The sequence below is a fragment of the Lissotriton vulgaris genome, chromosome 7 (genome assembly GCF_964263255.1).
Source record: "Lissotriton vulgaris chromosome 7, aLisVul1.2, whole genome shotgun sequence".
In the NCBI taxonomy this organism is placed as follows: Eukaryota; Metazoa; Chordata; class Amphibia; order Caudata; family Salamandridae; genus Lissotriton; species Lissotriton vulgaris.
The window spans coordinates 879,266,975-879,290,494 of NC_141695.1; the positions used below are offsets into that span (position 1 = coordinate 879,266,975).

Consider the following 23,520-nt stretch of genomic DNA (forward strand, 5'->3'; position numbering starts at 1 on the left):
TCACCTGTACAGTCAGCCCTCCCTAGCGATTAAACGCATGCTTGTGCCTGTCGCCTCTACGCCCAGGACTGACAGCTCTCTCCTTTCCCTCCTAGGATCACCCTGACGCTGGCGTGCCCAATGGACCTGAAGAACTTCCCGATGGACGTGCAGACCTGCATCATGCAGCTGGAGAGCTGTGAGTGCCCAGGGGCTGTCTATAAATAGCGCCCGCTGCTCTGTCACCGCACGCGCTGCACCCCCTTTCCGCACTCAGGGGACCCGGAAGAAAAGATTGCCAGAAGGCTGCCTGGAATGGGCTCCGTGTGTACACTGACTGCTCGGGGCGCCCCTCCTAGGCTCCCTCCACTCATGCACAGACACACACCAAGAGAGTGAAACTGCACAAGGTAGTCAGTCACACGAACCTGTCAACTTCTTCCTCTTACATTCTATAATTGGAACTGGGGCAAAGTGGAAACCGAAGAGATCCGTTCTTTACCGCGTGTGCAGGACAGAGTGCAGTCTCAGCAGTTGCCCTCACTGACAGAACAGGTACTGCACAGGCAGTAACAGTGCAAGCTTCTCTCTCACGGACAGCAATCTCTGGCACAGAATGGCTAGAGTGCAGGCAGAGCCAGTCCCTCTCAGCACAGGCTAGCTACGGATATTAGGCAGCAGCAGTGTAGGTGTCCCTCACACACATTGAACCCATGCAGGCCGCTGTGCTATAGCCAGGGTCACTGGAATTATGCGGCAAGAGAGGCCCAAGTTTTGTAGCAGGGTTGAGTAAATTATGTGGCAAGAAAGGGATAATTATGCTGCATAATGCAGCACAATTCGTAATAGTGTTAATTCATTATTTTGACATTTTTAAACTTGGTAACACTGTATGGGCATTGGTTGCATGTCATTACTACCAGTTGAGCACTCACATATAGAACTAAGCAACAGAAAGGTGACCAGTCCAGCTTTGCAAAGACCTTCCACTGTGCAGCAACACGTCGCTGCATTTTTAGTAACTTTTGACCTTTTGAGCTAGAAACAAATTTTTTTAAATCTGCAGATTATGTGGTAGGGGATTGCTTATATAGCAAATGCGGCAAATCAGTTGTTATGCGAAAATTGTAGCAGCCGTACATTTGCATAATTCCAGTGGCCCTGGCTATTGCTTACATCACAAAGAGAGCAGATGTAGCACAGGCAGACACACACAAGCTGTCCTTCTATGGGAAGGAGTAGTACATCCCAGGCAGCAGCCAGGGCCGGATTGGCCGTAGCGGGCACAGGGTTTTCCCTGGTAGGCCGACAGGATGGGGGCCGGTTTTGGATACCTGGGGGGGGCTGATTTTGTTACCAAGGGCTGGCAATGTTGGCCTCCTGTAACAAAATTGGCCGAATTCGGCCCTAGCAAACAGCTCGGCTGCACACCCAGCCCCAAACCCCCACCCCACCCAAATCTCAGGGGGCCGGCCTAGCAGTTTTCCAGGGCAGGTTTTCATTCCCAGTCCGGACCTGGCAGCAGCAGTGCAAACTTCAATCACAAAGAGAGCAGGTACAGAGAGAGCAGCAGCAGTCCCTGCTTCAATTTCAAAGACCCGGTAAAGAGTCCCTCCCTCAAAATACAGTCATAATATTGTCAGTAGCAGTGCTAGCTACCCTCAAACACGGAAGAGGTACAATAAAAGCAGTAGTTGTCAAGCTTCCCTCACACACCAAAGATGCACAGCACAGGGAGAGCAGTATAGCCTTCCCTCACTCAGTAATCAGGTACAGACCAGGAAATCGAAGCATGTTTGCCTCATACAATGAGCTTGGTTAGCACCTTCAGCAACAGTGACAGGTTTCCTCACCTAAAAAACAAGCACAGCACAGAAAGCACCATGGCAAGATCCGACACCCAACACACAGTCACAAAGCAGGAAAAACAGGCTGGAGCAGTGCAAGCGTTCCTCAAGCACAAAATAGATACATAATAGGCAATAACTGTGTAGGCTTTCTGCGCAAGTGCACACACACAAGCACACACACACATACACACACATACACAACTGGCAGAGCATAGGTAGCACAGTCTGAGATTCTAGAACATATAAAGCAGGTAAACAACACGAAGCAGCAAAGTATGTTTATTTCAAAGACGGAAGGGGGGAGCTGGCCAACCATGCTCCAAGCTTCTCTCTCACATACTGAGGGCCTCATTTACAAACAAATCACACAGCGCGCAGCCACAAACAATTTTGCTGCTCCAAGCTGTGTCCTTTTAAAAGCATAGGGATGTGCTGTATCAACAACACAATAATGGATCTGTGTGCTTTTCCCTGCGCTGGCGCACAATTGGCTGCCATGTTGCAAGGGTGCCTGCTTTGCTGAGATGATTGTTTTTGTGCAGGAAGTGGCTCCTTCCTGCACAAAAACAATCATTGATGGCCTGTTCCCCTTTCTATGCATGTTTGAGAAACTCAGCATGCATAGAAAGAGGAAAAAACGAGGAGATATAAAAGTATTTCTCCTTGTTGTCGCATTCCTTTGCCTCCCATGAGAAGGCGTAGGATTCTGACGCATTCTTGTAAAGCTGGGAATGTGTCATGTTCCATGGATGTTGCACAAGAACACCCACAGCAACACTCATGGGCCACCCCTTTCACGCAGAGTCATGCCCTAGTTATCTCCAGGAATCTTGAGGATCCCTTTGATTCCATTTTCTGGCATGAGGAAGTTAGAGAGTTAAGTTGGCAAAACTGTAACAATTCTGGAACCATTGACCATGTGGAAATGTGTCAAGTTATTACACAGATCTGAGCCCTTGATGCCCCAGACTCTTGTCTGCAGCCTGGTCTTTGTTGATACTTTTGGGTCTGTTGACATACCTGGTGCTGGGAAAATCCAAACACGACTGGTGGTTTGGAAGTTAATGATCTTTTAAATACATCACTCCCTTTAAGGGTATTCTTGTAAATGGACCCCAAAAGCACTGTGAGCCCCTGTTATGGTCCCCCTTCAGACTAGCAGCCTTTCATGACTCTTGTCTCATCCGTTGGGACCGGCCACTGTGCCAGCAACCATCATTTTTCTGAACATTTGTTTGTTAGGTGTTTATGTGGACACTCTGTGGTGTTTTGGAAGGTGGTGTGCAGGTAATTCAGTGGGTCCAGAGTGGCTTTATAGAAAATATATTGAAACCTAATTACATTCTTACACACTTTGAACAGTAGGTGACCTAAGTCGGTCTCAATAAAAAGATAAATGAAACCCTTCAAATGTAGCAACTGGAGCTGTTGACTGCTAAGTAGCAAGAGAAAGGCTAAGATTGGGTGTTTGCTTTTGATGGTTGAGCTATGGACTAAGGGCCCAATTTAAGTCTGGACTTAGATTGAACTTTGTCGCAACTGTGACCAATTTCCCTCCCCACCAAGACTATGGTCTGCCTGCCCAATTTAGATGTGGGCGAACTATAGTTTGATGATGGCAGAGAGTACTCCGCCACCACTGTGGTCAAACTCTTCTGATGGCCCAACCGAGTAAGGGTCGTCAGAGGGTTGCCTATATGTCCACTCACATAACTTAGATCAGTGGACATAAAGCCATTTTTCAATGCCTGTCACTGCCAGGAAAAACCTTCCTATTGGTGGCATTGAAAAGTAATCAATGCCCCCCCCCCCCCACCATCGTAGGAGGTCATTAAATTTTTTTTTCTTCAAAAAGAACATCCAAATTTGGGATTTATTTCTTAACCCCTTGCATGCTGATGACGGCCCCCAGCCATCATGCACTACGGCGCTCGTGTGCTGATGACGGCTGGGGGCCGTCATAAACCCGCCCACTCATGATTTTGCCGCACAGGCGCAGAATCGCGGCCGCATGGAAGGGGTTAAAATATGTTTGACAGAGCCGTCCGGCAAAGTTACAATGCATTGGCAGGAACCGCCTCGACTTTGATTCCTGTTAATGCTTGGAATGTTTGCAGGACCGAAGGACATTTCAAAATGTGCCCGTTCCCACCTCTGCCAGGGAGATAGAGTAAGTTACTCCGGCACCCTAGGGAAAGACAGGCCAACGGTCAAAATGTAAATCAGGCCCTAATCCTTAGACTGCGGACCTCAAAACCATTTATTTGTTTTTTTCCAAGTAAAGCACAGACTGAAATGGAAGCCTTAAAGCTGTGCCCTAAAGGCCTCACATGCTTGCGGCTTCATAGCACAGCTTGGTCCGTGACTTACTCTTCAAGACTCTTGGCTTACTCCTGTAATTCGGTAGTAAGCCAGCAGTACTCCAATATAAGTCACAGTCGTGTTTTGTGAATCAGTCCCTTAGTGTCTACGTCATACCATTGTGTTAAAGAAGCCTTACACTGTTCTATTGAGAGACACGGGTTAAAGGGGAATACTTTGTGAATTATTTTGGGGGTGCAGTTGTAAAGAGGGCCCAGGAAACCAACGGTAAATGATTCCAGTTTTCATGTTTGGATCCCATTAACCCCTGAGTGCCCTGGGCTAGGTCGTACATGCCTTGAGCCCCCGACACTCCACGCCAAGCGATCAGTGTTTCTAACTGGCTGCCCTCTGCTCTTCCCCTCTCGCTTGCAGTTGGCTACACCATGAATGACCTCGTGTTTGAGTGGCAGGAGCCCGGTGCCGTGCAGGTCGCCGACGGACTGACTCTACCACAGTTCATCTTGAAGGAGGAAAAGGATTTGCGGTACTGCACCAAGAACTACAACACTGGTGAGTGGGCAAAGCACAGTCTGCATTCACCTGCCACCCCCCGCTCCGAATCCCGACTGACCAGAGATGCTGCCATGTGCAGGGCTGGGCTCTATTGGAATATGAACCTTTTGACAAAGTGGCCCATGTGGAGGCAAACCAGTGGTTTCGGAAGTTTCTGGAGCTGAGTGTTCTTCCGGGTCAAGCACGATACGAACCATACACATAAAGCTAAATTAATGTGGCAAAACAGCTTGCACAAATAAGTAGTGGTGCAAGCAGGTTTTGTTATATTAGTGTCCTGGACCATATTACATATAGACCCAGATTTACTATGCTTCAAGCGGCAGAGTAAAAAAGCGCAGCGCTAAATTGTGTGAAGGACAAAAATGGCAGAGCATCTGATTTAGTAATAGTCGCCCGCCGGTGGCTTCAACGGGCACCACAAATGGCGGTTGTGCTTTGTTGCAAAGGTGAGCCGGTAGTGTCAGGCATAGGATTTGTACTCGAGTTACACCTAACTTACATTTCTTTATGTGTGAACCGCCGCACAGGGTTCAGACTTGTTAAAAAGTGCGGGTCACTGTAAAGCATTCATGACATCTAGGTATATAATGCGACATTACTGTTACACTTTCAGAGGTGTCCGTAATTTTCACGAGTTCCCTCTAAGCAAGTCTGCCTGTGCTGATCCTTCGCGGACACCGTACCTGTCTTAATAATTGCGTCATAGCACAGAACTGGTTAACCAAGCGAAATTGAGGTAAAGCCCCACACTCTGCACCAACTGTACTGTACACGTTCCATCATGGCGGCAGAGCAATTGCGACATCAGCTCGAGAAAAGTCACTGGTTCCAATGGCAGTGAATCTCGAACTCCCTCTGCCATCAACATAGCTGCCTTTGCAGCTCGATGTAGTACTCATATCAAGCATGGGGGATATATACCAATATATCCAATTGCCTCCACATATAGATAAGATGCCATTTATTTTCACGTCTCTTGCTTCATTCATTCATGATTTCATTCATTCATTCTTGATTCACTTTGTGCCTTCTCTACCCCTTGGCGCCCCCATATAGGAAACTATGGACCTCACTGGATGCATACTTTGACTTACACAAACTACCATGATTACATAATGCTACTACATTGTTATACATGGTCGTTAAACCACTCATATACCTTGTGTGCCCGCTTGTAGACCTATCTCCATATCAGTGAACTGTTGTAACGCTCCTAGACTTTATTTCTCTTTATTATTTCTCATATGTATTTTTGTATGTATACTTTATATGCACTTCACCTCCTCCTCGAGCTCGCCTCCACTATGTATTCTTGATTTCCTTCATGTATTACTTTTCTTTTTTTGTACTTATGATTGTTTTACATGCTGATCAAGTCTTAAACTCCCAATAAAAATGTGTGAATTTAAAAAACAATTAACTACACGACAAAAGCAGTACACAGATGAAGTCTTGATTGGCCAGCTAAGGGCAAAACGTCACATTACACAACTTGTTTCGTTTACTGTGAAAGCCAAGGTAAGAAGAGAGGCAAAAACAACAATTGAGAAAGAAGAAGTCAATTAAATAGGGCACAATCACCACGTCTAACAGTATCTCTGAATTGCTTAAATGTATTAATTTGAATATATTTTAGGCCTGGATGTAATTGCAATTATGCCGCTGTAATTTCAGTAATTACGCATTACTCTTGTGAAGTGAATTTCCTGAAATGACACAATTATGTCAGCTTGAGTAATTAAGAATCATTTAGAGCAAAAATACTACTGCAGGAGCCCAAGAACAACAAACTAAGGGGCATATTTACAAGCCCCTATCGCCACCACACCGTCACTTTTCAGAATTTTGTAGTGGCAATAGGGGCTTCGCCTTATTTACAAGGCAGCATTAAGACACTTAACATGGCTTAACGCTGCCTTGTAAATAAGGCAACCTTTCACGCTCAGTATATACGTAGGGGCTTATTTACAAGCCCCTTGCGCCACTTTTGTGTCATTTTTAACATGGGAAAAGTGACGTAAGGGTAGCGCAAGGAGCTTGTAAATAAGCCCCTTAGCGTGAAAGGGGAGGGCAATGGGTGATGCAATGGACGTTCCACCGCAACACCCATTGATTGTGACACTGCCTTCTATTTACAAGGGTGGCGTAATTAGGAGGCAGCACCAAAATTAAGACCAGGTAAAACCTAGCGAAACGAGGAAGAATGTTTAATTTCTCCTCATTTTTGCTGTTTCCATGTGGGCTGCGTTGTGCAGCACACATAGAAACACCAAAATGCCATGGATTGTTTATGTGCAGGAAGGAAAGGCATTTAAACAATCTTCACCTCAACGCAGACACCCTTGCACAATAGTGCAAGGGTGTCAGCTTTGGCGCTAGGCTTCTAAATGTTGCATCAGCGCAGGGGAAATGCAGGGCTGCACCATACTGTTATAAATGTGGTGCAATTTTGAGTTTGAGAAGTGGTGGCATGTGTCATTAAGCCAGGAAGGCTACCACTGCACTACATAACTTCTTAGTAAATTATTTACAAGCCCCTATCGCCACAGGAACATCACTTTTAGTGGCATTCCTGGGCGATATGTGCTTTGTCTTATTTACAAGGCAGCATTAAGCCACTTAGGGCCAGATGTAGGTAATCTCAATTTACCTATTCTTAAATACTGAACTTCACCGATTCAGTATTTAGGAATAGGTAAATGGGATGCAGATAATTTTTCGGTAAAAATTACCGAATCGGTAAGATTCGGTAATTAAGAATCGGTATTTACCAATTCGGTATTTACAGAATCTGTAAATACCAATTCAGTAATTCCCATTCATTCCTATGGGAGGCCCATAGGAATGAATTGGAATTACTGAATCAGTAAATACCGATTAAGTAAATACCGAATCGGTAAATACCGAATCGGTAAATACTGAATCGGTAATAGGGGGAACCCTTTCAAGGGTGGCAGGGTGTCACATTTAAACCTGATGCACCCCTGTACAGTGTATGTTTGCACATGTGGCACACATACATGCTCTAAGGGCATGTATGTCTGACACATGGCACTGAATGAAAAGCAAAAAATTGCTTTTTAAAAGGAATTTGTCATTTACCACCAACTAATAGTTGGTGGTAAATAACGAATCCTTAAATGTAAGAAGCACTCACTTGAGTGCTACCTTCATTTCAGGATTCGGAAATTTACTGAATCAGTATTTTAAGAATTCGGTAATTTACGGATTTCTTAAATTACCGATTCAGTAAATTACCGAATCCTGAAATGTGGCCTCCTACATCTGAAAAGCCTAATACCGGTCGGTAACGGCCGAAATTCGGTAATTTCGGCCGTTACCGACCGGTATTAGGCTTCCTACATCTGGCCCTTAACGTAGCTTGACGCTGCCTTGTAAATAAGGGCCCTCTAACGCTGTACTTAGCATGAATGGGGTGGGCAATGGGTGTTACCGTGGGCGTACCACCGCAACACCTATTGATTTTTACACTGTTCCATATTTACAAGGGAAGCTTAAATATGGGTCAGCGCCAATATTAAGACCAGGAAAAACCTGTTCCTATACAGGCACAATGAGGAGAAATTTTTCATTTCTCCTCGTTTTTGCTGATTTTATGTGTGCTCCATTGTGCAGCACACATAGAAACAGCAGAAGGCCATTGATTGTTTATGTACAGGAAGGTGCCCCTTCCTACACATAATCAATCATTAAAATAAAATTAAATGTTGCAACTTTTATGTGTCCTGCATTAGGCAGCACAGATAGAAGTTACAAAACACAATGTAACCGCTTCACTGTGGCCGTAATTTTTCCCCAATGCTGAAAAATCACCCTGGCCGTCCTCCGAACACGCCCACCGTAACGTACGGAAGAGGTTAAAGTTTGTTTATTCGCAGGAAGGGGGACCTTCCTGCACATAAACATTCTTGCCCTGCAACGCAGATACCCTTGTACTATGGTGCAAGGATGCCTGCGTTGGCGCTAGGGTTCTGAATTTAGCATCAGTGCAAGGGGCAATGCAGTGCTGCACCATATTGTTGTAACTATGGTGCAGCCCTGCATTTTAGAAGTGGTGGAGCGTGGCGTTAAGCCAAGGAAGGAGGCTAATGCCAAACTCAGCCACTTCTCTAGTAAATATTCCCCACATAGAGCTCAAGCAGCTGCTGACTACTGCTGTTCACATCCTGTTGCATTTCTCTATTCTTTTACAGTAATTATGCGATAATTACAAGTAATTATGCCATAGATAATTACTCCAGTTGTGCCCACCCCTAATATATTGTGACATTCCCAAAATATGGTATTCTACAGAATGGCTTTGGTGGAGAATGGGCAGGTTGCTGGAAATCCTGCAATAACACAATTTTGCATATATACAGAAGCAAACGTAACAGTTTATATGTACCGAGGCATTGTGCAATTATGCAGACGATCATTTAGGTGGATTCCTGCAGACACAGCACCTCAAGGAATTCAGCCTGCTGTGAGGAACAGCAGGCAGTGCAGCTCATATTATTATATGTGTCAACATTCTAGTCTTATTTTGCATGGTCCTCAGAACTCAATATGCAATACTGGGTTGATGTCAAACTTCAAAGAACAAAGTGATGAAATATTCTCCATCTTCTAGGCAAATTCACCTGCATTGAGGCACGTTTCCACCTTGAACGGCAGATGGGATACTACTTGATTCAGATGTACATCCCAAGCCTTCTAATTGTCATCCTCTCCTGGGTGTCCTTCTGGATCAATATGGATGCTGCACCGGCCCGGGTCGGCCTGGGTATTACCACAGTGCTTACCATGACCACTCAGAGTTCTGGTTCCCGAGCCTCCCTCCCCAAGGTACGAAGAATGTATGCAAGTTTGCCGTTTGCAAAACGTTGAGCACAGTAATCTCGAGCTCTAAAGCTTGAGGCAAAAATTTTGTGACATGAATTGTTATGTATGTTAATGCTAATTATTTTGTAGCAAAGAAAGTAATTTTTCATCCTCACCTACAGTTGTCGAAAGACCTATTGTTTGCAATATCAATACTTATTATAGACTTTGGGTCAGCCCGCTGCTTTCATTGGTTGTCTATTTTGTGAATCTCATTTCCTTCTTGTCAATGGTTTTCCTCCCCCTACTTGTGTTTGTCCCTTCCCTGGAGCATAGCTTCTTTACCATGCTTTATATTGCACGATTTGTATCTCTCCACTCCATCCATCCGTGCACGCATGGAACTACTTTTTCTTTTGATTTTAGAACTACACAATAGTGTATGTTTTATTGTTCTCTCTCTCGCTTCCATGTGGTGTGTGCTTCTTATCCCTCCACACTCCCACCCCCACCAGTCCACCTACTCCTCTCCCACTCCCCAGCTTTTCCCACCCCTCACCATCATGCCCAGCCTTATTTTTCCACATCCCTAACCATTGCTCTCATGCCAGTCCCAGCTCACTGCTTCAGCTTTTCAGCAGCGCTTAGTTAACCACCCCAAGCTTCTATATTCTGTTTCTCCCCTACCCCATTCACGTTCCATTTTGTATTTAAAATATGTTCCCTTCTCAGCACCTCCTTTACTTTCCTGGCCCTTCACGCCTGATGGCCCCTTTCCATTGTCTTTGCTCCCTCTCCGATCGCTCCTCACCCATTCCTTATTAAGTGTGGCAACTAGGGGCCTAATTTATGGGGTTTTTGGCATAGGGCACCAACGTAAGCAATGCTGCTGCGCTGCCCGACAGCAAAAGAAAAAGGCATGAATGCCCTGTATCTAAGTATCTATTAGATACAGTGCATTCCTGTCCTTTTTCCCTGAGCCGGAACACAATGGGCTGCTGTGCAGCTACGCAGGCACCTTTGCACCATGGTGCAAGGGTGCCTGCTTTGCAGTGATGATTATTTTTGTGCAGGAAGGGAAACCTTCCTGCACAAATACAATCACAAGAGGCTTTTTCCTCTTTCTATGTGTGTTGCATTCTGCAGCACACATAGAAAGAGAAAAAACAAGAGAATTAATTATATTTCTCCTCGTTGTGCTTCCCTTATGCCTTCCCTGGGGAGGCATGAGGTTTTGGCGCTGCCACAGACGTACGATTTTCAAAAATCTGAAACATAGTCAAAAAGCCATTGGTGCTGCTGGGAGCGTTCCCAGCAAAACCCATGGAAAGCCCCTTTCACACAGTTATAACTGCGTGAAAGGGACGCATATTTATAAGGCCAAGAAAAGCCACGTCATGTGGCTTTATGTACCTTTATAAATATGCCAGTGGCACATTGCGCCACCGGAACGTCAAAACAGTAACGTTCCGGCAGCGCAAAAGTGCTGGTAGTCCCTTTGTAATGATCCTTTTTATAATGGGTCAACACTGGCAAGCCCATAATGGCAACTAGCCATGCTAAATGGTAAAAATACATGAATGTTTTCTGTACTTTCAAGATGGCCACCACAGTGAATGATGTAACATGTCAACTCAATGTAGTCGCCATCTGGAAAGTATAGACAATTTAATTTCAGCACTCTCAAGATGGTTTCCACGCAGTGTGATACAACTAGGCAGCCATCTTTTTCATTTTTTTTCTACAACATGCTACCTTTTGGTATCGGAATCAAGGCCATCTTAACAGCATTATAGGTCCCCAGGCAAAGCAGTGCACTAGGCCCTGTCTTCACAACCACTCCCAGGAATAAAAATGTTTAACTGGAAATTTGTGTTAAATTCTGGTCTGCATGGGGCGCCTATGCTCGTGGGTGCCCAATGGCAATTGCCCAGTGTGCCCATGGGTTAAGACGGCACTGATCATCAGAATTTATAACGTTCAGTATTTTTATTGTGTTTTTTCTGTAACATGCTTTATTTACACATTTTGAATTGCAAATAAAGAAATAGGAGAATAGAATATATTATCTCAGGAGCTTCTCATAAGAGCCTTTGTCTCACTTCCTCCACAGGTATCTTATGTCAAGGCTATTGACATCTGGATGGCTGTGTGCCTGCTCTTTGTCTTCTCCGCCCTGCTGGAGTATGCCGCTGTCAACTTCGTGTCCCGCCAGCACAAGGAGCTGCTGCGTTTCAGAAGAAGAAGGAGGCATCACAAGGTAACACTTACTGTACGTACCAGGATGGAACAAAGGCTTCATGCGCACTGTGAGCCGCGCCAGTTTAAAAATACTGCCTGCAACACAGCCACAGGCAAGCACAACTTGCCTTGCAGTCTGCTACCCTGCACAGTTGACTCTGTAAGCCAATCTCTTTAGTGTAGCAGTCCACCAGTCAAGCCAGGGTTCATCAGCCTCTAAGAGTGGCCTGGAAATTGACACCCTACCGATTAAGATTTGAGGGCAGGCTTTAAAAAGATGAACTAGAATTCCTCTAGCAAAAGCCTTGTATGTCAACAGAAGTTTCCCAGTTGGGCAATCAGGAATTCTAATTCATCAGTCTGAGCCGATGGATTGGAATTGTAATGGTATATTTAGCCAATTTGATGACCTGCCCTCCAGATGCTTACATTGATTCCCACCATCATGGTCATTGATTCTAACAGCAGCTCATGTTCCTAACAGCGTAGCGTGGAAGAGACTGCATGATGCACTGTGACATGTTAAGCACACTTAGTGTGTTATTGCATCTCTTTGTGGCGTTCTCATAGTTTTTTTCTTGTTCAAGGTCTCACAAGAAACGCTGATTAGATATGCTTTGCATGCAAGATTTTCAAAAACTCTCTGGCTCAAAGCAGCATGTCAGGCAGGTGCAGGGGCGGGTGGAGGGCACTCAAACTATTGTCACAACAGCTCTGTGAGGAGATGTATGAGACTGGGAGGGGGATAAGGGTTGGGCCCCCTGCTGCTTATCCAGCGCAGTGGCTATACATAACTAACACTTGAAGGGGAAACTGTGGACAAAGATAAACAGATAAAGATAGATAAAGGTACCCGTCTTCTGCCCTTTCGTGGTAGTGGAAATGAATGTGAGAGGATGTGATCCTACGGCTAGACTGCGATCCTAAGGCTAAACTGCCGATTTTGAATCTGGGAAGCCAAGGTTCGACCCTCTGCTGCCATCTAGTGTCAGTATAACGCAACAACATGTTGCAAATTAACACTGGATATTAATTTGAATGTCTTATAGACACATAGAGATAGTAGCTTACAGGTCCCAAAATCAACGACAGTGTCTTGAGGACATGAGTACCGTCCACAACCACACAACCCTAACACTTGCTGCCTGCTGGGAGCTCATTAGCATAATAGCCTCGTGGGTTTCCCGCCCATAAGGTTATAATCTAGCATTCTCATTGGCCCTACGTACTCTGAGACCAGGCCGCTATGACGTTACGCCTCCACGTCACTCGCACGTAGATCAGGAAACGCAAGTTTCTATGGCGCTAGTCCCTACACTGGATGACAACAAGTCGAGTGTAGGTGTCCCTCATTGTCCCAGGACTCTCCTTTCCAGGTCTCGACGGCGGTGCTGCTACATTCATTGACACTAACCAGAGCCCCCTCCAAAGTAATAGACCACCATGAGCCCACATTCCATGACAGGATGTAGAACGCAATCCTAGCCTAAAGTCTGAATCCAGGGTCCGACTTCCACAGAAAATGTCGGTATTAATCATGGAACGTTTATTTGGATAAAATGAAAGCCAGACTATGATAAAAAAAAGGAGAAGGAACATGAACCAGTTACTTAAACGTGATATATGTTCCTTTGCGTCTCCCTGCATTGATTGCCAAACTTCTTGGTTGTTCTGGCGCCGCCTTTAGGATCACAACGCATTATTTCTAAGCTTATAAATTGCAGTAGAATGCCATGCATGGCCTGTATTGGGCTTCCTGGCAAACGGCCGGCAAATATCTTATGTAGCTTGCTACTTAAATTCTCAGAGTGGGGCCAAGTTTGGAGAGTCGGCAATCTGTGCAAATTTCATATTGGAGGTAACCTCGATAGATAGATTATTGGCACACCTTTCTTTTATTTGCTGTCTCTGCACACATTCCCCTAGACATTGTGGACTGATGACCAAACTCAATGAGATGTGTTTTACAGCACAGGAAAAACAGACCTCAGGCAGGTGCATGTGCAGGACTTTTGAATCTTAGACGAGGGTGAGATCAGATGTTTTCAAAGGCGAGTCCATTGAAATAAATAAAAAATAAAAATATCATGCGAGATCCCATTTAATTTAATAAGCCTGTATTTTCCTTGTCTGGACTGTGAAGATGAGTTAACAAGAGCGGAACGCTTCAAATGATTTTGCATTGAGAGCTATGCCTTCCATTCAATTAGACTGGGTATAAACTCAAAGTGGAATCACGAATGAAAAAGAGTCATAGTGTAGCCCAAGTAGCCGGTCTGCAGATCTCTAATCATTCTACAAATAAGGCATCCCTCATGAACAGTGTTCTCAAAAATCAGCTCAAACTCCATCTTAGGTAGAGGCGTGCAATGGTTTGGTGTATGGTGTGTTTTGATGGCACAGTCATTGTAATAATTAAACACATTGTTGAAATCAACAGTAAGGAGTTTTATATTCCCCACAGTAATAATGCTGCTGGATAAAGGTACCACAAATTCTCATCTACTGGTTAAAGTAGAAGTCAAAATGATTGTAGGAGAGAAAGTATGGTTGACTTCTTAAAATCACTTTATCTCAAAGTGAGTTAGTCATAGGCCTCAAGTAGAGAGAGGCAGCCTCAAGTTTATTGGTTGTGAAATTTCTCTTAAAAGGGATCTCTCTGGGGAGGAAGGTAAAGGGTGAGCTACTAACTGCCTAAATAGTTGCACTGTTTGTTCTTGTTTTTCCTGAAAATTAGTTCCCTGGTGTATTACTACAGGCAGATACAGCAAAATATTATCCCCCAGATTCATCAAAGTCCTGTTTTGCGAGTCCTTAATAGCGAATTTTAAGGATTCGCTATTAAAGACTCGCAAAACGGGATGCATGTAGAAATCGCAATAATTTTAGCGATTTCTACAGCTTCCTTATTTGCGATTCACTAATTGCTAATCGCAAATAAGGATTGGCTTTCCAATTCATTCCTATGGGCCTAAAGGCCCTTAGGAATGAATGGGGAGTCATTCCTTATTTGCGATTAATAATTAGCGAATCGCAAATAAGGAAGCAATTCCAAGGGTGCCAGGGTGTCCAAAGGACACCCTGTTGTACCCCTGATATGGTAATGTCCACTGGTGTTGCGCACACACATGTCCCAAGGACATGTGTGTGTGTAACATACAACTTAGAAAAATGCACTAAAGTGCATTTTTCTAAGTGTTTGCTATTTACCACTTAGTTAGACTTCACTGTAAATAGCGGCCCCAGATAGCGATTTCGCAATTTTAAAATGGTTCATGAATTGCATTTAAGGAATCTCAAATTGAAATTCCTTAAATGCAATTAATCGCAATTTAGCGATTTCTAGATTTGCGATTTTTGCATTTGGTATGATGCATCCCAAATGTAAAAATAGCGCTCGCAAAGGGACAGATTCTCAGAATCTGGCACTTTGCGAGCCGATTCTGGTGTGATGAATCTGGCTGTTAGTTTTAAATGAAGTGGGTAGCCATCTTGACTTGGCGAAAGGAACAGGCCTTCAAATATATTCACAACAGGCAAGGCTCCTTGAACAGCAGTCATGTAACCTTTCCAGGGCGTGTGCTCTACATTCAAGTGAAATTATTTATTTCTACTGGTGTGAGTCTTAGGCAAGGCACCATACAAGAGCAAAGCCCTGCCACTACAGGTGCTTGTGTATTCAGCCTGATGTGGCTGAGGTGAAGGGTAGAGAGTGCAATAAGCAATTATGGCCTAGAAAACATAAGCGCTGAAGCTGCTATGTGAAATATGGAGTCGGGCAAATATGCTTAAACAACAAGCTGGGCTCCATTGATCAGAAAGGGTAGGTTGGACAGCATAATAGTTTAAGAGGCCAAGGAGATCCCACCATGCCTATTCTGTACACACAGATGTTAGTTAGTTTTCCTCTTCTTGGTAAATATTCCAGTTAATGCAAATCTGGAACACATGGGGTCGCCATCTTGAATTTCGAGATTAGTCTGTAGGACATGGGTATAGGTTGGAAAGATTACTGCTCATTTTCAGACAGTAAATATTCACCATTTAAAATTCACAATTGACACTTCGTCACAACCTCTTTGTATAGAGAAATGGGGCTCTTCAGATCGGGTGACAAATGCCATCGGACATTTTGCACTTGTATACCTTGCAATGATATATTTTTCTTAAACGGGTGAAAAAGAATATCTTGTGTTACGTTGTAAACATGTATGCACATTTAATGGCTGTGTATGTAAAATACCGGCCCTGCCTCATTTCTTTGCCTAAAAAACATGTGTTATGTTATCTAAAACAGGGAAGACTTTGGGGGAAAGTGAAACCTAGCCTGCTTCGAGGCCCCTTGAAATAAACGGGTTAGAACTTTCCAGCATATCTATGTAAAGCAGATTTCTGCTGGTGAGTGGAGGGAAAGTTTCCTGAAGAAATTGCAAGGAAAAGCTGAGCGAGACAATGTCAGAACCGTTCTTTCAAAGTTATGTTTTTGACCCCTATTGGTATTAAATATTCCTGTTCGAGGTTGTAGCAATCTATTCCGCTGCCGTAAAGCAAGTTCTTCATAAGCTCCTGTCCACAGTTGTTATCACTGAGGTGGCCCCAGGCCAAAGCTTTCTTTTACGACCAGTGGCATTTGTTTTGACGGGGGCTTTTTTTCCTCTCCAGGAGAAAAGACCCCTCTGTACTGGTCAAGAAGCAGGATTCCCCTTGGCAGGCGTAGAAACAGCACCTCAGCTCTTTGCCGTAAGTCTAATGGTCTTTATTTGTCCCTGGACCTCATGTGTGGGGAGAAAAGAAGGAACTGAGGTGGTGCAGTGCTCAACTAAGGAATGATTATATATATATATATATATATATATATATATATATATATATATATATATATATATATATATATATATATATATATATATATATATATATATCCATATATATGCTTATATATATAAAGTGTGACAGGCATGGGGGCAAAAGGCTATGCATGCAGCCGCATCCCCTTTAATATATTTAAAATATTTCTTAGCGGACAAGTGAGGGTTGGGTTTGCTTATCCTCATTCTGGTGAGGCTACTCGCCAGTAGTTTGGGATCTGTGCAGAGATGTCATGTAAGAGAATGGTGTCTAATTCGGATGCGTTTTAGTGGTGGGGCAAATGAAGTACCACAAGGTAAAGTCACACCTGCATAACACGTATCCACAGTGTGTCAGGGCGGCAGCAATGATTGCACCTTGGGATCTTTTTTGCACCCTGCACTCTTGCTACTGTGCACCAGCTCCTACTACAGTACCTCAGGCTGCTCGTGTGTGAGAGGCATGGGTGAGACACCCCAAAAAACAAGGGGTATCACAGTGATTGAGAGAGGATAATCGAAAAACCACCATGATTAACTTTTCAAGCCCACTCTGATATTTTCCATCTCTCTTACCTCTACTCCAGCTCCTCTGGAAAATGCGTTGTGGGCTCTGGGTCAATAAACTGCCCTTACTGAGCAAAGCAGCAACAACACACTTCCCTGTGCAAACAGCACCCATCTTTTAGTTGATCAAAGCACACACATCCTAAGCACCAACTCAGATCAGAAATAATACAAAAGTTTTACGTTAGAATAGCCTAGAGGTGGGCATTAGTATTATACAATTTGCTGTGTTTAGGGAGTAGGGAATCAGCAAAGCAGGGTAGCATAGCCACCATGTAGCATATCCCGCCCACCTTTATTGCAAATAAATTCAGGAAGTATTGCCCCGGAGTAAATTGTGTCCAGTTTTCTATTTTTGTCTTTTTCTGCACACAAGTGAGGTCTCAGAAGAGGCATTTTCTTTGGCAAAGGGCCACTATATGGAACTCCTTACTTATGTGTCAAAATTCGACTTATCAAAAAAAGCTATAAACATTTCAGTTCTGGTGTTACATTTCATGGCCAAGGTCTTTTTCCATAGGTCCAAGACCCCTTGTAATTCGCATGTGTGATTGTGTACAGTAAATAACCAGATGGAATAGGATAATGTGACCAGTCAGCATGGTCCTGTCCTGCATAGAACTTCATCAAAGATGACCCTGGTCTTCATTTTCTGTAAGATATTTCCCAAAAGTATCGTGGTGAGGGCAGTTTATATCTTTAGAGGCTGGGTGCCCTTTTCCAACCACATTCTTCAAACGAGGCGACTAGTGTCATGACAGAAACTTGTAGAAAACTTGCTTGTTGGTGATCCCAGCTACTCAGGAAGTTTAATTTAGGATACACACCCGTTTCCCCTCTTTTTTGAAAAGTGACTACTCTGATGCGGATTTGCACGCTTTAACTGTCCCCCGCTTTAGAGGCTGGTGCCTGGGAACACTTTGAGAAAAAAGGCTTAATTCACTTATTAGAAAACCTATTTTGTTTGAGAGTTACCGACTGTGAAATGTTCGAGGGTCCCCTGTTCACTGTCTCCAGTTACTTTACCTGTTTTCTGTATCAAAACAATAGGATCTGTAGGACACCAGGCGAAAGACTTTTTGTCTGGTTGATATAGTTAGTCATTTTTCTCTGCTTTGTGTTTAAGGTCAGAATATGCTACAGCATGAAAGATAATGAAAAGTTTTTATTGCAGGAGCCACAGCACCATGGCGAACTGTTTTCTCAGTGGTAAGGGTCCAAAAAAGAAGAATTACTGCGCTATTTTGGAAGAAAAAAGTAAAAGAATTACGGGGCATATTACCAAGGGCCTTATCGCCACTTTAGGGGAATTTTTCCCGCTAAAGCAGTGATAATTTTATCGCCCTATTACCTAGCTGTCCCTAACAGCAGTTAGCGACAGCTAGTAGGAGATAGCGATCATCTTGGGGCCCACTTTGCATGTCAGCGATATTTATCGCTAATGACATGCAAAGTGGGCGTGCCAAGATGTTAGCGACTGGAAACAGTCGCTAACATTTCTATCTCCTATTACCTATAGGTAAGCGCGAATATCTCCAAAAGCTGACGCCTGCCCAGAGCAGTTCTTAGCCATGTTATCCAATGGTAGGTGGATAACATGGCTAAGAGCATTAGCTCGGTAATGCATGAATATCGCTGACTTTTCAGCGATATTCATGCTTTTCGGCCGATTTTTATCGCTTTTGAGATAAACCTTGATAATAGCAAGGTTTATCTGCGATAAAAATCGGCGGAGCTCGGCGATAATAATATTGCCGCTAAGCCAACATAGCGATAATTATCGCTAGTTGTTGGTAATATACCCCTACAAGTGTTGTGGGTCGCAGTGATTTGGAGTCAGTGAGGACAATTTCCAAAGCATGAGGTTTGGCTCAGAGATCCTTTAGAGCAGTCCTACTCTGTGTTCAACGCCACAGCATTCCCTATAGAGGACAAGGATTGCGCTAAAAGCCTCTTATGGAATGCATGACACCGAACCCCTCAGTGCCAAGGCAGGCTTTGATTTCAGTGATCAGTATCTGCTCATTATCCAATACATTTACTACACAATGATGGTCAGTAAAGAGGGTGAAACGGCATGGTCCAGAGCAGTAATTGCCTGATTTTGAGTTGCTTTATAATGAAAAATGCTCAGATTTCTTGGGAAGTTGGTAAATCCACAGGTGATCCTCTGGCGGTCCAAAGTCCAAATTGTGTTTCTTGCAATTTCCATTCCATCTCCTTCCAGACTCTGTAAGTGTCTGAAACCTTTCATGCTAAAAGTAAAGCAGCCATAAAGGAACAGGCTGACAAGATGCAGAGACAAAAGACAGCGCTATTCCAATATGGCATAGGTGAAGCTGTTTCAGAGAAGCGTTCCCCTCAGTGGAGTCAGTTCAATGTTCAGTTCTCTAGCAAAACATCCATTGACCTTCTCGAAAGATATCCAAGAGTCACTATAAAAGGGCACGGTGGTTATTCTGGCACATGTGGGAACTGTCTTCCTCACTGAACCATGCAAAGCAGCCATTTAGAAATTGCTTCACTCTATTTGTATGCATGGCTGTTTGGATGCTGACTGCACAGTTATGACAGCACATCGTCAGGAACCTTTTCTGGTGAATGTTCATTCACCAATGCCCACGTACCATTGAATTATCATTGATTTTTACTTTATTCAAAGCGCACGAACTTATAGAAATATAATGCAACACGATGACTTACCCACACCCCAAAGCAAAACCTAAGATGATATTCCACACCGCAAAGCAAAATCTTCACATCAACGTCATAGGATGATGAGATCCTTTGCCATCATTAAGGGACAAACAAAATGCTACTCAATTTAGTGGCTAAAAAACTAAACAGTAATTTGGGATCTAGTTTATAAAATACCAAGAAAAACTCCTCCTACATCACCACCTACAGTTCAGAGATCAATTTTCAGGTTTTAGAAGACCTCTGAAGAGTTACACGTCACAGAATTTCATGACCAACAGCTTCTGTTGAAATGTCAAAATAAGCCATGCTGTCCTTTCACATCCACCTACTTCCATGTAAGAAGCTACATCACTGAGGGCGAACCAGGTGCATCTGCATACAGCTTCCCTACAACTTCATGGTGGCTTATTCTGTCATTTCAACAGCTTGACCAATGAGTAAGCACAGAGCTGGGTTCATTTAGATAACTTGACAAAACTGCTAGACAATAGAGGCATGAATCTTCCACTGAAACGGTGGCAGAAGCTGTCATGTTGGAAGCAGTCTAATAGTCAGCCTTCCCTTTAAAAAGTCCTACTTTAGTCTAGGGTTTTATTACTCTTTCCCCGAAAGGCAAAAGCAACAATTCATTATGATTGGGACGAATAACTATAATACCTTTAACTGCAAGAGTGTTTCCTTACTGTTGGGCACCAGTTTTAAGCATAGACATGTGCCTGCAAATACGAACACATAGAAATACTAGAATTACCTTTAAACGTTAGTAACTTGTCTTTTTACAATCCTAGTTATATGGCACATGTAAAACAAAAGGAAAAGAGTAAAAACTGTTTTTATACTGTCCTTGAAATCCTCATTCATTGAGTAAACATCGACCACGGGAACATATCACAAGCAAAGACACAGAAAGCAATGTTTTGATGTGCAGTTCACTTTAGTCAAACTATCAAGAATATCTGTATAAATCCTCTGTCCACAACATTCAGTAGGGTTCTTACAGGCAAAACAACATTCTTCCTGCAGTATCCTTGGTGGTGCACTCTTTAGAAGCGCACTGCCCTAACTCCGGATTTACTCTTAGCAAGTTACTTGAGAGTTCAAGAATCAACAATTCATAGAGAAATGTAGTCAAAAGAATGAAACAGAGAGAACCCAAAACGACTTTATACAAATAGATATAAATAATTGAGACCATGTCAGATAAAATCAATGGGATTAGTCAATAATGTCTTCTTCATGGGGGTAGTTTGGTAAGATAAACCAAATGTGGAGTGTACAATGTTAGACTTGTGTTGAGGCTTTTTTTCCAGAAGAAAACTCTATTCTGGTTAAACATATCTCAAAGCTCAATCCTCCCCATCGTTTATGGTCTGAAGGCCGAATCCAAGAAAGTTTCTAAAAATGTGCACACATTGAGAGTGGAGTCATGGTGACGGGTGTTGAAAAACAAGAAAACGCTGTAGGTGAGAAGGAGGCACCAGCAAGAGCTAGTGCGGCACATGAGGCCATTAGATTTGCAGGATAACTTTGTGGTTTAAAAAAAAAAGATTCACATTTTTGTAGTGCACCATTATTACTCACGTTGGGTAGCCCTGTTCTTCACAAATAACAAAGTCGGGTTAAACTTTACTCTTGATTCAATTATTACATATACCTAGTTAGACTATAACTTTGAGAACAGTTCTATAACAAGTGATGTGGTAGGGTATAGGAAAAATGGGGATGAAGAAAATGAACAAAATACACACATGGATTGCAGAGCGTGGTTAGAAGGATAAACAGGCAATATTCAGCTTAATGCTGATCTGTAGCTATAACCAATGTAAGTTGTTTACTATATTGGTACCGTGGTCAGAATTGTTAGACCCAGACTTACATTGTGCAGATGAGTAGAAAATAACCATCTGAACAGTCAGAGAAAGCTTGGGTAAACCTCCCATAAGACTTTTGTCTAACAAAGTTAGTAGATAAGAACTGCTTGGAAAACAGAATGAAAGCCAATGGTTCAAGTATGAGGGTGAGGATTTTTTCAAGGGGAATAGAGCCACTTAGCAGACTTTAGATTGTGGTTGATGTGAGAGTTCATGGAAATGTGTGAATTAAGCAATAATCCAAGTAAACAAACTATTGAACTGAAATGAATCAAGCACTTTTGAAAGTCTAATGTGGTCAATGGTATTTGATGCTGACAAGAGATTAAAAAGGACTAGGAGGAGGAAGTCACCTAGATATGCTAGATTTGCTATATGTCATTAAGTATTGTTGATGTGGCTCTTCTATGTGCCCCATTCTTTATGAAAATCAGATTGGTAGTTAGGCAGAAGGTTTTCATTCATGATATATTCAGTGAGTTGTTCAGCAACACATTTCTCGATGGTTTTCACCAGATGTGCCAGGTTGCAGACTGCTCTATAAGTGGCAAATAGATATAGGTTGTCTTGAGGGGTCTTTATTAAGGGGACAATATGACAAAATATTAACACATCTCAAAGGAAGCCATCTTGCATAGAGATAATTATAATACACCACGGCTTATACATTGCTTGGGATTGGCTATGGTAATTCTGCCTGGCAATGGAGTATGGCAATTAAAGGTAGATTGCAATGCTTGTTAAGACTGAGAAGATGAGCTTCAGAGCTGGTTTTAGATTTGGACCTTCTGTTGCAGTAGAGCAGAGTTCCACAGTCCTGGAACAGGTTTGCAGTAGATTAAGGTAAAAAGATGTTCAAAAGATGGAAACAGTCAGAACAATATTGCCCCAGTGTAATCCATTCATTAATTCAGTCCTTTAGTACCAGTCTTTGAAGCCAAAATTACCACCAGATCCAATATTTTAGCTATTTTATTTTTATTTATTATTATGACCACCTGTACATCTGTGTTTCCACAGGCATGCGAGCCCTAGTGTTAATGTCATTAACATTTCAACTTGCCCTTCCAGGGGTCATTGAGAGCAGAATAGACAACTACTGGTGTAGCTCTCAGCAGTTCCTCTACTGCTCTGGTGTCATAATAGAAGAAAGATTAGCTCTTACCACAGAACCATCCTTTTCACTTCCCTGTAGCAAGTGAGGTGAGAGCTCACCTCCTGCCTCTTCAGAACAGCAGCTATTCAGCTTAAACCTGTTGACATGAAAGACCCAAGGTGGAGCTAAGCAGTCTTTTAGATTGCTCAGGATCACAGCATTAATATTTTCCAGCACCCTGCAAGGTTGAGTTCAAATATTCTGAAGAGTCATGGACCCCATTGGATCACAATTGAAAACTCGCGTTCAGATTATATCTTGTTTTGTATGTATCATTTAATATCACAGATTTTGCTGTGTCTAAATGTACTAGAGGTACTGTCTCCACGTCTGTTGATAAACCCTTCATTTAGCTTGAAAGGATGAGTTTGTCCTGTTGAAATACCGACTCCTGGCCCACAGGTCACACCTTATATCAGCAGTGAATGCGTAACTTGTTGAGTCATCACTTCACAATAGCAGTGCAAATCTGGCTCCTGAATGGCTTCCGCGTTTTTAGTAGACTTTTTCATGAATAGGGACGTCTTATACCTGAGGCCCAGCACATATTTTGCAATGTTGGTCAATGGTATTCTGTGACAGCCTTTCCTTTCTCTCAACAGAAC

At 43.2% G+C, this 23,520-nt stretch overlaps 1 protein-coding gene across 3 annotated transcripts in view; it reads left to right on the top strand.

The window, feature by feature from the left end:
- The window catches only part of GLRA1 (glycine receptor alpha 1), a 390,673-nt gene that overhangs the window by 344,972 nt on the left and 22,181 nt on the right, over positions 1–23,520 (top strand). Inside the window, exons 5-9 of one of the 3 annotated variants that reach the window (XM_086931265.1) lie at positions 96–178; positions 4,566–4,703; positions 9,343–9,557; positions 11,647–11,793; positions 16,437–16,514. In XM_086931265.1, coding sequence (XP_086787391.1) covers positions 96–178; positions 4,566–4,703; positions 9,343–9,557; positions 11,647–11,793; positions 16,437–16,514 — 661 coding nt within the window. Of the gene's footprint in view, positions 1–95; positions 179–4,565; positions 4,704–9,342; positions 9,558–11,646; positions 11,806–16,436; positions 16,515–23,520 lie in introns of all 3 variants that reach the window. The other 2 variants (XM_086931266.1, XM_086931267.1) reach the window with 2 other exon arrangements.